This window comes from Halichoerus grypus, chromosome 2, assembly GCF_964656455.1.
Source record: "Halichoerus grypus chromosome 2, mHalGry1.hap1.1, whole genome shotgun sequence".
Lineage (NCBI taxonomy): Eukaryota > Metazoa > Chordata > Mammalia > Carnivora > Phocidae > Halichoerus > Halichoerus grypus.
This window is the reverse complement of record NC_135713.1, coordinates 32,778,119-32,792,142: the sequence shown is the minus strand read 5'-3', so window position 1 is coordinate 32,792,142 and position 14,024 is coordinate 32,778,119. Positions and strand designations below refer to the sequence as shown.

The following is a 14,024-nucleotide window of genomic DNA, read 5'->3' as shown; positions in this document are numbered from 1 at the left end:
GGAGGAAGGAAGAAAATCCTCTAACTTATTAAGCATAAGCATTTCCAATTTTTATTTTCCTTTATTTTACTTAGGGGCTTTCATGTAAGGTTCCATTCGAAGAAAGGATTCCATGATTAAAATAAAATTTGGAAAGCAAGAAACAATAAGATGAAATTTGTATTTCTGATGACCCTTAAAACATAATATTTTAATGCTGGAAAAAACCATGATACTGGCATTTAAAAAAAAAAAAATCCCCAATTGCTATCTCACTGTATCTATGATAGGAAAGTAACGAGCAAATGATCAGGTGAAACTTATTGATACCAATCAAATATCTCCCACTGATTAAGCTATTAAAACTATTTTTTGAATGCTATTTCATTAAAGAGAATAAGCAGGAAAGAATAAAATCAAATAGAGAACAGTGAAAAATAAGATTTTTCTCACCAGAGAAGATAGGACCTTACCATCCATGGGTGGTTTAGATGATTTAGACGCAGCTCATGAGCCAAATAAAAACAGGGCATTCTTTTTACATTTGCTTGAGAAATACAAGATAAAACCAGCATAGGTCTTCCTGAAGATCCAAAAGCTGGATCTGTCATTGCCATAATACGAGAAAATTCATCTTGCCATTCATGTCCTAGAGAATGTAGTCAAAACCCTTAATTTGCATTACTTATAAAGATTTTAAAAATAATAAAACAAACTTAAAAACAAAACAAGGAAATAATAAAATTACCAGGATCCAAACATAACAAACTGCCTCTACTGCTGTTCATTTACAGCTGTTCATTTACTGATCTGTCACAAAATTACATTAGGTAACCTTCAAGGATAGGAATTTCAGTGAAATTAGAGGAAAAAAAGTCACAGTACCATTCAGATGTCTCCATATTTTAAAGGAAAAAATACTTTGATATAGATATTTTCCTCTCATAAATTTTGTAGCTATCACTACCCTTTCTTTCAAAGACCTTAGTTTAAACAATTTAAACATAGACTTGGGTCTATGTTTAAATTGTTTAAACTAACAATTTAAAACTAACAATCTCTGCCTTTCATTGGACTGTGTAAATCACTGACATTGATTAAAACTTATTTAAACTAACAATCTCTGCCTTTCATTGGACTGTGTAAATCACTGACATTGTGAGGTAGTCAAAATTCTAAAAGGACCCCCAGTGACTCACACCCTTGTATAATCTCTTCCTCTCTGAGAGTGGGAGGAATCTAGAATCAGTGATATCATTTTCATGAGTAGGCTACATTATAAGACACAGCTGACTTCAAGAATGAGCGATTATCCTCAGTGAGGCTGACCTAATCAGGTAGGCCCTTAAAGAGATGAGGTTCTCCTGGTGAGAAAGATTCTCCATTGCTGGATTTGAAGAGAAGAGGGAGTCACAAGGCAAGAAATGAAGATACCTTCTAAGAGATGACATCAGCTCCCAGCTGACAGTTGGTAAGAAAACAAAACCTCCATCCTACAATTGTAAGGAACTGAACTCAGCCAGTAACTTCAGTGTGTTAGAAAGCAGATTTTTCCCAGGAGCCACCAGAAAGTGCCACAACCCATCTAACCTGATGTCATGCTGTGCTGACTTCTGACACAGAGAACTATGAGCTAATTAATAGGTGTTTTAAGCCACTAGGTTGAAGGAAATCTGTTCTATATTGACAGAAAATGAATAAATATTTAATGTCATTATCAACAGGGTGCATTTAAATCTAATCATATACCTCTTAGATTTTGACTTGTCCCATCTGTTCTTTGTTCCTTTATCCCCCTTCTTTGGACTGAGATTTGTAATGGTTCCGTTTTATCTTCACTACTGGCTTGTTTAATTGTACCTCTCTCACACTTTTTTAGTGGTTACTCAAGGATTTACAATGTACATTTTCAACTTATAACAGTCTACCTCTAGATAGTATTACACAATTTCACATATAGGAGAACCTTATAACAATGTAGTTCCATTTGTTCCATTTGTCTGTATTGGTATCATATATCTTACTTAAAAGAATCATATACTCACAATACATTCTTACCATTTTTCCTTTACATATTATAAAAAAAATTAAATTAGGAAAAAAATCTTATATATACTACATTGCTTTCATCCCAGAGCTCTTAATTTTTTTTTTAATGAAGATCCATTTTTCTATCTGGTATCATATTCTTCTGCCTGAAGAGCTTTCTTTAATATTTCTTGTAACGCAAATCTGCTGATAATGAACTTTCTCAGGTTTTGTCCGAAAGTCCTTATTTTGCCTTCATTTTGAAAGATATCTTTGGATACAAGATTTTCCCCACTTTGCAACACTGTAAAGATTTCCCTTCATTGCCTTCAGCAATTCTTTCAGGAATTCTGTCCTTATCTTTGGCCCTCTATATGTATTCTTCCTTCTGCTTTGCTGTCTTCAAGATAATCTCTTTATCTTTGGTTTTCATCAGTTTGGCTATAATGTACCTAGATTTATTTTTATGTATTATTATTTTTTAAAATTTATTTGGAGTTCTCTGAGCATCTTGAATATGTGGTTTGTTGTCTTTCAGTAATTTTGAAATAATTTTGGTCATTATCTGTTCAAAAATTTCTTTTTCCTTGTTCTCTTTCTTCATGTTTTGGGACTCCAATTACACACGAGTTAGACCAGGTATTGGCATACTACGGTCTATGGATCTATTTTTACAAATAAATTTTTAAAACATCCATGCCCATTCATTTATAAATTGTCTATGGCTACTTTTGCACTCTAACATCAGACTTGAGTAACTGTGAGAGATCATATAGCTTATACACCTAAAATATTTACTATGTGGCCCCTTAAGAAAAAGTCCACTGACCCCTGAGTTGTTTCCCTTGATGGGTTCCCCCAGTTCTTGGATGCTCTGTTCCTCACTCCTACTCTTTTTTCTGTGTTTTACTCTGGATAATTTCAATTTATCGTCAGGTTCACCAAAGGTTTCTTTTGCTGATAAATCCACTAAGGAAAGTGTTCACCTCCTATATTTTCATATTTAGCATTCCCATACTTTTTCACAGCTTCCTTCTCTCTGTTGAAAATCCCTATCTGTTCACACATATTTTGCATCTTTTCCACTAGATCCTTTAACATATTAATCATAGTTATTTTAATGTCCCTATCTGAGAGTGCCAACATCTGAGTCATCTCTGGGTATGGTTCCACTGATTGCTTTATCTCCTGAAATGGGTCATTTCATTTTGACTTTTTTGTGTCTTATACTTTTTAATTTAATGTTAAATGTTTTATGTAAAAGAACAGTAGAGAATGAGGTAAGAGAATCTATTCCCAGAAATGGGCATGCTTCTTCCGTTAGACCACTAATGCAGTGGGTTGATTCCAACTAGTCAGTAGTAGTTGACCTGGACTTAGTTTTTGTTGCTCTGGTTAACTTCAGTGCACCACAAACTTTCTTTCAGCAATGTTGCTACCTTGTTCTGAGTGAGATAAATATATGCCCTAACTTATTCACAAAAGATTTGGGAAAAAAATTACAATACTGGTTTGTGGCCCAATAATATTCTGATTTTATGCCTAAATAGCATTGTGAAGGGCAATTATTCAGAATATGTAGAGAATGTTCTTAACTAATCTACTTAATTAACACTCCACCATACACATCTCTCTACTATCTGGGTAATTAAAACTAAGGTAAAATTTTCCAGTTATCTGCATAAATTATTTGAATAGAGCTAGAAGCAGACAAAACATCAATAATAAGTGCAGAAGCATACAACAAAGAAATACTATGTAGTTATAGTATCAAACTTTGATATGCATCAGAATTCTGTAGGTGCTTATTAAAAAAAAAACAGATGCCCAAGAAACAACCCAAATCTATGAATTATAATCCATCAGAATAGGAATCAGGCAGCTGTTTTTAATAAGCTCCCCAGGTGATCCTAATGCACATCAAAGTTTGAGAACTCACTATTAACAGTAATGGTCATAGAATCACATTTATTAAATTAACCATCATGTTCTTAAGAAGCCACAGTAAAGCCTAAAATGTATTTTATTTGCTGTGCAAAAAAGTTCTCTTAAAAAGAAAATAATGCTTACTTTTATGAGCTTCAGCATTTGCAACATAGATGAATCCATCAACAACTTCACACACCTTCTGAATTTGTGGAATTACACTATACCGGCTTCCTTGTTGATCATCTCCTTCATTCTGTACACTGAACATCTTGTTAACTGCACTTGTATGCTCTTCTCTTGCTCTATCTCTTTCCTTTCTATAAGAAAAATGTAAATATAAAACATAAATACTAAGCAGACGCCACCCCCCCCCAAAGTATCCAAGTCCTGATGCCCCAGGTGGGCCACCAAGTAGGCAGCCTTACCTGGTAGTTGAATATAATATCAGGATGTTGAATTTATGTTGGTTGCTCAACTGAAAACTGACTCCAGATCCAATACCTAGAGAAGAAAATTACAGTTATCAAAACAAGTCATTAATAAATATAGAAAAAGATCACATTGAAAAAAATTATCCAGTGCAAGAAAAAAAGAGCAACCAAAAAGTCCATGACAAATTATATATAGCTTTGGAATAAAATGAAATGTTTATGTTGAAGAAAAGGTGCTGTATGCACTTTTCATTTACATGGTAATAAAAATATGGATAAAGAATGAACTAATAGGCTTATAGCATTCCTTTCTGTATCATCATGTTAGCAGCTGCATCATTAACAGCTACTAATATTTATCAAGACTAAGACTCATTTTCCAACTTTTTTGTTTCTCATTAGTCATATACTCCATGTATACATTCAGTGAAATGGCTTTTTCTCCCTCTGAAAATGTTTTTAAATTGATGGGGAGTCACCAATGGCACTGTAGAAAATTGAAGAAATATTCAGACACTGAAATTTGACATTAAACTTGGGTTATAATCTTGAATTTGCCACATTGCCATTTTTTGTGAGCCTCAGTTCTGACATCAAAATACAGAAATAATACTGGGTGCCTGGTGGCTCAGTCAGTTAAGCGTCCAATTCTTGATCAGCTCGGGTCATGATCTCAGGGTCGTGAGAAGGAGCCCCCCATTGGGCTCCACACTTGGTGGGGAGTCTGCTGGAGATTATCTCCCTCTCCCTCCTCCGATGCCCCTCCCTCTACATGCTCTCTCTTGCTTTCAAATAAATAAATCTTTAAAAATATATATAGAAATAATACATACTTCTTAGAAATGTTCTAAGCATTAAATGAGATTACATATGTAAAATTCCTAGTAGAGTGGTAAATAACAGGTACTAAATACTAGCTTCTCACTACTTTTATCTGAATTATTCAATATTGTTACTTGTCCTTTCTTAACCTCTTCCCTTCTTTGGCTGTGTTAACACTCAGGCTGATTCTCCTCTTGCCTCATGAAAAGATCCTTCTTTCTCTCATGGCTATACTTCTTTTTTGCTATATATATGCCCTTTTAGATCTGTCCACTTCTCTCCATCCTCAATCCCTCCTTTTAGTCTAAATTATCATACCCTCATCTGGACTTTTGCAATCACGTCTAACCAGTCTCCTACATCCATTTTTGACCCCCACTGTCCATTCTTCTGACAGCAACTGGAGAGATGGCTTAAAAATGCCTATCTCATTATTTCTCTTTCCTTCAAAACCATTGCTCTTCAAAAACAACTTAATATAATATTACCTCTACTTTAGGACAACTCCACTTTTCATATCTTTAATTCCTGTATCATAACCAATCTAGTTGTTTAAATTAACCTGTCTTGCCATCTTATGTCACCATTCCAGGTAACACATATACAGAAATCTTGGTGGCTGGGACTGCAAGTGTGACCCTAGTTCCCTGGCCACCAGATTTGGTGCACAAACTCCCCAAAGAGATCATAGAAACAAATTCTACTGTTATTTCTGATCTTTGTTTTCATCGGTTTAATTTCCAGAGATTACCTTCTCAACACATCTAACCTCAACCCAGTACGATCTCTATACTATTCCGTACCACATTGCCAACAACCCATCCCCCCATTCTTCCCTGATCTTGCAGGGTTTGATGCATAATTCGATTGGCATTTGTAAACAATCATTTCTGCTGCTGTCTGGAGAATAAAACTGACATTTCATGATCAGCAAATTTCCCCATATCTCCAACCTCTTCTTTAGGTGTTCCACCTCATGGCCTTACCTGAACTGGCCTACCCTTAGGGGCTACTTCTCTTCCTCTACACTCTCAAGTAACAAAACTGCTTCTTCTCTCACATCTCAGGGTAAAGACGTGGGGTCAATGTTCTCTTTACTCCTCACTGCCATGTCCTGTTACTCACCAACCCTCTTCAAAACTCCATCTCTTTGAGATACACCATTCAGATGTAGTACCATCTCCCCTTCCTCAACCTCATCATTTATGAATCTCCTTTTGATAACCCCTTCCTCCAAACATTCACTGAAGATTTCAGCACCTGGTTCACAATATTCCTCTCCATCCTCAGAAACTTCCAAATCCATGTGGACACCATATGATTCCCAAATCTTGATTTCTAATCCAGATCTTGCTCTTGAGTCATTTGTTCATTTATTCATCAAATCTATATTGAGTGCCTACTACACGCCTGACATCAAACACAGCTATGAACAAAGCTGGTAAGACTCCTGCCCTAATGGAGCTTCCATTCAAGTGGATTGCTTACAGCAGGCATCTCTGCTTATATCTCCCAGAGTTATCAAAGTCAGCATATTCCAAAGAGTAACTGTCCTTCTCCCTATAAAGATCCCTCAGAAAACTTTCTCTTCCTCCTCTTTATCCTAGCAAATGGCACTATCATCCAATATGAAAACCACATCAGAAATAATGCTCATACATATTCAGTCAATACTGTATCCTTCATGTTTTCACAATATTACAGTGGTTTCTTAACGGGTCTCCATGTTTTATAGCCTCTTCTAATCAATTTTCCACTCAGGAGCCAGACCTTTCTCAAATGCAATCTTGATCATCTCACTCCTCTGTTTAAAATCTTTCAACAGCTCCCAAATGCTTAAGCATGGCATACACGTGTCTTATCACCTAGCCCCACTCTAGACACATAGAACTACTTCAAATGTGTCATATGTATCCAGAGCTTTGTGCTTTTAGAAATGTAGTTCTCACTGCTCACAATACTTCTGTCCCTTTAATGGTCTATTTTAACTCATCCTAATGACTCAAATAAGGCATCATGTTCAACAAAGAGCCTTCTTTGACCCTTATCTTTCTATCTGGGAGCTAATTACTGCATATTCTAATCACCTATATATTTATCTTTGTCCTTACCAAGACCAAGTATCTTCAGGGCAGACAAAAATTTTTGATGTTTGTTTTAAATAGCTACACCTCTAGCATCTAATAGGTGCTCTCAATAAATGAATAAGCAAAGCATAAGCTAGATTATATTGTTACTTATACTTATTACATCTTCTGCTTGCCAACTAACTACATGATTATTGTTTTCATAGAAAGAGGAGGAAGGTGTTAATTTAGCTCTTTTTAAAAATTCCAAAATATATCAAAGTACTTTGCACATAGTAGATGCTGAATGGTTTTTGCTGTTAACATTCTTTTAAAATATGGTAAGTACTGTACAAACATCTTGATAACGTATAATTTACTTGCACATAATCTTATATTCTGGATTACACAAATTTGAGGAAATAAGAGGAAGCTCACTTCTCATAAAAAGTAAATCAACTCTTTCAGTCCATTGGGACCTGGGGAGGAGGGGCACCTATTCACAAAATTACTCTATTTCATTACATCAAAGAGTTAATTAAAAATTAATTTCTTAAGATTTAACATTAGTGTCAAGCTCAAAGTGTTTTAACTATTATATACTACACACTAATATGAAAATTACCATCAATCTGCCTCTGAGGCAAACCAGCTGTTGGGCAAAGTTCCTCAGAAGACATCAAGCTCAACACCAAAGATGTATTCAGTTCTTCCAAACCTGGTCCAAACATAGCAAATCGTGGTTCATTCTGAATGATCAATGAGTGTAAAAATGATGTGACAGCTCCATACATAGGACGGCTAGATTTCAAGGATCTTCTTGTATATGGACAGCACATTTTATAGCTGTATAAAATTGTCACAATTAGAAAATTAACACAGAAAAAAACGTAGCCAGTTATTCATTCAACAATATATAGTTTATTAAGAACCTGCTAGACACAAGAGATACAATAATAGTTCCAATCCTCATGGAGGGAAGTGGAGAACAGACACATTATGATATGTATGCTGGATGCCATGACATGAAAAAGCAAAGGCACTCTGGGAGTAGAAGTGGTCCAAATGCTAAGGAAGTCCTCCCCAGGAAGTAGTTACATACTTTCTAATCTTTCATTTAGATTTTCTCATGGAACACTTGGTCTAACACTTGGTTCAGTCATAAAAACTCACTACATAGCACAGTGATTCTCAGTCTGGGGAGATTTTTGCCTCCCCATCCCAAGGGAGCATTTATTTGGCAATGTCTGCAGACATTTTTGTCATTATGACTGGGGGTCAGTGTGTGGTGTGCTACTGGCATCTAGTGGACAGAGGTTAAGAATGCTGCTAAACATCCTACAATGCGCAGGACAGTTGGGTCTAAACACTTGATCTAAAATGTTAATAGTGCCAAGACTGTACTAACCTATATGGATAGTTAGCATAAATGTCTCTAGAGGTAAAAAAAAAAAAAAAAAGGACAAAAATTAGTAAGGCCACCAATATAACCAAATTTCTTAAGTACTCCTGTTAACAGCCTCCAGTGTAACAGTTTAATAAGTGTTAAACATACAGGGAGGCTCTAATGTTCCTTAAAGATAACCTAGCAAACTAAGAATCATGTGGAAAAAAAAAAAAAAACACCACAGTTTCTTTCAATAGCTATAAATTTCTAAATTACCAATTCTACACATTATCAAAAGTTAAAACACAGTACCCAAATCAAAATAAAACCTAAAGCCCTTTGACTAAATCAAGGTGGTTAAGACAATTACTAACCTAACAAGACAATGATCTTTATTTATGAAACTTATAATTCAAGAAGAAAAAAAAAATCAACTTTGAGGCTAGGTAGATCTGGCCACTTTGTTTATATAAGCCACTTATAGTATTAACTTAAGTTTTTTCATCTGCATTATTCGAGCAATAACAATTAACCCAGGGTTGAAGGATCAGAAATTAATTTATATGATTTAAGAAACAAAACAATGAACAAAGAAAAAAAAGACAAAAAAAGAAACTGGTAGTTGGCAGAGGGGAGGTTAGTAGGGGGGTGGGTGATATAAAAGGGGATTACACTTATCGTGATTAGCATTGAGAAATGCATAGAATTGTTCAATCATTATACTGTATATCTGAAACTAATAGAACACTGTATGTTAATTATACTTCAATAAAAAAATACTTTACATGATCACAAATGGTAGTTACTATGATTACTTCTATTCCTGGGGAAAAGTTGGTTCCACAGCATGATATACTTGATGCTATGGTTGTTTGTGGGACAATGTAGAAGTAACAACCAGCAAGTGAGAGTACAATAGCACTTACTGAAATTATATATAACATATCACATACATTTTAATCAAGCAGTCTCACAAGACTTGGCATTTAGATTAGAATAAGGAAAGATCTGAATAACTCAAATAAAATATGAAAAAAAATCCTGTATCTAGATACTAAATCTAACAGAGTAAAACAATTACCTAAAATGTAAATATTTTTTAAATTTTATTTACAATGCCTTAAATTTGGGGCCCTCAATAAAGTAGGTTATATCCAGATCCAATGGCATTATATATTTTTAAGGTGGCATGACAGGGTTCCAATCTGAACAGTCCCTTATAAGCTATATGACTTTAGGCAAATCCATAACCATTCTGAACCTCAATTCCACATCTAGAACACAAGGATAATACTTTCTTATTCAGTGATGGCTAAATAAGTAAACATACATAAAGCATCCCTCATAGAATCCAATACACTACAGTTGCTCAACAACATTAATTCTCTCAGCTACATGATATTTAAAAGTGTCAGTGCTTTTGGGTGGTAACAAAATCTCATTTCCCAGAACCTTGAGAATGGTCTTCTTCCCTGCTAAAGAACTGGTCTCTGATCACTGATCATTCCTTTTTTGGATATGGAAAAGTATTCACTATTTAACAAAATGACAAGTGTTCTAAAGATGATGAAAGTTTTAAGACATGTTTTACTTCTTGGCATATGAACTATCTACAATTATTCAAATACTCTAGAGTCAGGCACCACAAGTAAATAACAAAATGTGAAAACTGAAAGGGTCGTATGAAGGAATTTAAGTTAATCCCCAGCTTTTACAAACACAACTAAATTCCAAGAAATGAATTAGTGGCGGAGCCAAGACTAATTTAGACTATTGACTTGTAATACAGTCAAATTTAGTATCTTCTTTTTAATTCATAAAACTAGATACTTACACTGCCATGTAGTCAAAAAATGCACCATCAGTAACCTCAGATATAGGTTTTTTTAAGATTTCTAGATCTGGAAGAGACTTCCAGTCAACAGAAGACCAAGAAGGAAGATCCCGCAGCAGAAAATATCTCCACAAAATTGGATCTCGTACAGTTTCATTCCAATAATGGCTTGTACTTCCCAACTGACACAGATCATGAGGTGAAAGAAATGACAAAATATATAGCTGTACATCAATCTGAAATAGAAACAACAAATAGGTAAAAGGGATGAAAAACTTATCTTAAAAATTGTTTTCTGATAATAAATTACAAACAAATAATTATTTTATTATACTAGGAATCCAAAGGTCAACTGGACAGTCCATCTTTTTAATAATTATATCATGAGGAATTACAAAATTAATAAAGAATTATTGTAGATAACCAAAGATCAATGTAACAGTATTTTTAATAATTGAATCTATAATTCTTAAGTTATTTTCCTGCCATCAGAAGAGAAACATATCTGAACATTTAATTTGTTGACACACTGAAACAGTCATGAAAGACCAGTCATTGTTCTGGTATTTTTCAAGCCAAATAACCAGGTCCTTTAATTTCTCCTCATGGTATTTTGCCACAACATATATCTTAACAAATCACTTAAGGAAACAATCTAGTCTTCAAAATAAAACCTTTATCAAATCATTTCTGATTTTGTCATTAGTTCTAATCAAAGAGTAAATCTGCCATCTGAGTTTCTCCATAAAATCTATATTTCAAAGAACTTCTCCAAAAGGAAGAACCTTGGAAGAACATTCTAAGCCTGCAGTTTTTAATTTCTGATGGACGTCAGAGGGAGGTGTCAACAGTCCAGCTGAGATACAGAATTTGTATAATTTCTTTTTTTTTTAATTTTTTTATTGCAGAATTTGTATAATTTCTAAGAATTTCTCCTCTCTCCCATTTTCCCATCTTCCTGAAAAGTTTAACAATAAATGATGTGTACAATTCTTGTGGCCTGTTGTAACTTGAGGCACTTCTTAGTCATTGTCAGTTAAGTGTGAGTTTTGGGACTTCAAACACACACTAAGAGAATTGCCATGATTTCCTCGCAGTGTTTTGGTACATTGAACCTGAGATGAAAGGCGCTGAGCACACGGTCGCTGAAGGCTTTCCCAGCCTAACCAGAAAGTCTGCAATGGTCTCATTTCCTTAACCTTACGTTCGGGGTGTTCTAGGGCCAAAACTTGTTTTGGGGGGTAGAAGACCTGAGGGTGACCTGGCCGGTTACCAGGGCGCCCCTGATGGTGCGTCTCGACTTTCGGTCCGTCTTCGAGCACTAAAGGCAACGCCTCGGCGTTTCTGGTCAACTGTTGTTCCCAGGGGACGACACTGCCCGGAATGGCCGCAAGACTGCGGCAGACACAGACCTGGGCGCGCTGAGGCCCTGAGGCCGCCGGTGCGGGGTGCCCCTCCCAGCGCGGCCCCTCGGTCCTCCGCAGCCGGTGGCCGCCACTCACCGGCAGCCGCGTCAGGGTACTAGCCTCCTCACCCGCCTCCTCTTGAGGGGCCCTCGGCGCTGCCCTCTCTTTGCCCACCGACTGCCAGAAGTTCCTCCAGCCGCTGAGGATGGCGGCCTCTAGCCGGCTCCAGTCGCTGTGGTGCGGCTGAGGGGAGCTGCCTCCGCTGCGTGGCTCGCTTCCCGCCATGGCCGCCGGCGCCTCACGTGACGCGCCGCAGAGTCACGCGCGCTCTCCGCTCCCCGCGGCCCGCCTCCCGCCCCGCGCCTCTCTCCTTCCACGTCTGCCCGCGCACAGCCTCGGGACCTGGAAGGGAACGGAGAGGTGGCCCAATCACGTGTGTTGTCTCCAACCGAGCTTGAGGCTCCCGCCAAGAAACTGCCCCATTCACTTCAGGCCTCAAGCCCGCGAACCTCACCCGCTCACGTGAAATCTCCCACCCCTTTATAAAATTTCGTTACTTCTCCCAAAGTCGTTCTGTCTGGGACCCATTTCCACTTCGTCTGGGCCTAGGTGGCCCCTACTTATTCGGTAGCTGGCCCTCTTCCGCTACCTTAGGCTTAATAGCCAGTTGCTTCCTTTCTCAGCACCACTGTGCTGGGTGTGCAGTTTTTTGATTGTTTTTTAGTCTCCGATTTACTGTTTTCTTGGGAATTAGCAAAAATGGACCAGGGAGGTGGCCAGGGGCCCAATGACGAAGGACCTCATGCCAAGGTGAGGAGTCTATATTCTCTCTATAATTTTAGGTACATTTAAAAATTCCCGAACGTAGGCATCCCATAAAAGGGCAGCAAAATAGGGCTAGAATAAGAGGAGAAACCAGGTATGGTACTGCTGAAATCCTGCTAGTTTATTAATCTGTCATTACAGTTATCCATTTTACTCACTTTGTCCAGCCTCATTTTGAAAAGGCTTTAAGAAACTATGCTATAGCCCACATTAAAAGATATTTAAAAACAAAAAATTGAGTAATGTAAAAGATCAAATTGGCTTTATTAAGCAATTCATAAATCTGGAAGCATCCGTCTCGCAAATGAAAAGGAGCTCCATTGAGCTGCAGGACAAGAAAGATTTTTAAAGCTAGAGGGTCACCTGGGTAGCGCAATGGGTTAAGGTTCCTATTCCTGCCTTGGGCGGAGGTTGTGATCACAGGGTCCTGAACTCAGGATCAGTGTGAGAGTAGAGTCTGCTTGGGTTTCTTTCTCCTTCTCTCTCTGCCACACGCCCTCCCCCAAATAAATAAATCTTTTTTAAAAATTGAAAATAAAGGCAGAAAATGGGGGCACTTGGCTGATTCAGTTGGTGGAGCATGCGACTTTTGATCTCAGGGTTTTAAGTTCAGCCCCACATTGGGTGTAGATATTTCTTTAAAAAAATTAAATCTTTAGGGGCGCCTGGGTGGCTCAGTCCGTTAAGCGGCTGCTTTCAGCTCAGGTCATGATCCTGGGGTCTTAGGATCGAGCCCCACATCCGGCTCCCTGCTCAGCGGAGAGCCTGTTTCTCCCTCTCCATCTGCCTGTCACTCTGCCTACTTGTGCTCTCTCTCTGTCAAATAAATAAATAAAATCTTTAAAAAAAATTAAATCTTTAAAGGCAGAAAGGAATGGGAAAAAAGGAAATTATTGGCAAAAAGTACACTATTGTAGACAAAGTCATCCTCCTAAGGGGAATGGGAGAGGTCTATCAGTAAATTTCCTCGTGCCTAACCAGGAATTCCATGTTGAAGGGTACTTTCTTGAGGTGCCTGGGTGGGTAGGTTGACTAAGCCTGGGACTTGATTTCAGCTCAGGTCTTGATCTCAGGGTCTTGGGGTTGGGCTCCATGCTGGGCATGGAGCCTACTTTAAAAAAAAAAAAAGTTACTTTCCTGAGAGGGCTGAAACTGCAGTTAGGTTAGGTATGAAGTCTTGGGTTTGCTGTAGTGAGGCCCTTAAAATAAGTGATTCCATTTGGGGCCTGTAGTTTTCTTTTCAACAAAGGTAACCTATTATTTTGAACTGGGTATAGTCTCTACTGGTAAGACAGACACAAATACTTACTTAGTACT

At 37.4% G+C, this 14,024-nt stretch overlaps 1 protein-coding gene across 4 annotated transcripts in view; it reads right to left on the bottom strand.

Moving 5' to 3' along the window:
- The window catches only part of FBXO4 (F-box protein 4), a 111,057-nt gene extending 98,810 nt beyond the window's left edge, over nt 1-12,247 (bottom strand). The window contains exons 1-6 of one of the 4 annotated variants that reach the window (XM_078066690.1): nt 11,979-12,244; nt 10,477-10,712; nt 7,881-8,101; nt 4,362-4,437; nt 4,078-4,253; nt 433-628 (exon numbers count right to left, since the gene is read on the bottom strand). In XM_078066690.1, coding sequence (XP_077922816.1) covers nt 433-628; nt 4,078-4,253; nt 4,362-4,437; nt 7,881-8,101; nt 10,477-10,712; nt 11,979-12,167 — 1,094 coding nt within the window. In that variant the 5' untranslated portion in view covers nt 12,168-12,244. Of the gene's footprint in view, nt 1-432; nt 629-4,077; nt 4,254-4,361; nt 4,438-7,880; nt 8,102-10,476; nt 10,713-11,978 lie in introns of all 4 variants that reach the window. The other 3 variants (XM_036067259.2, XM_078066689.1, XM_078066691.1) reach the window with 3 other exon arrangements.
- Between the last annotated feature and the right edge of the window lie 1,777 nt (nt 12,248-14,024).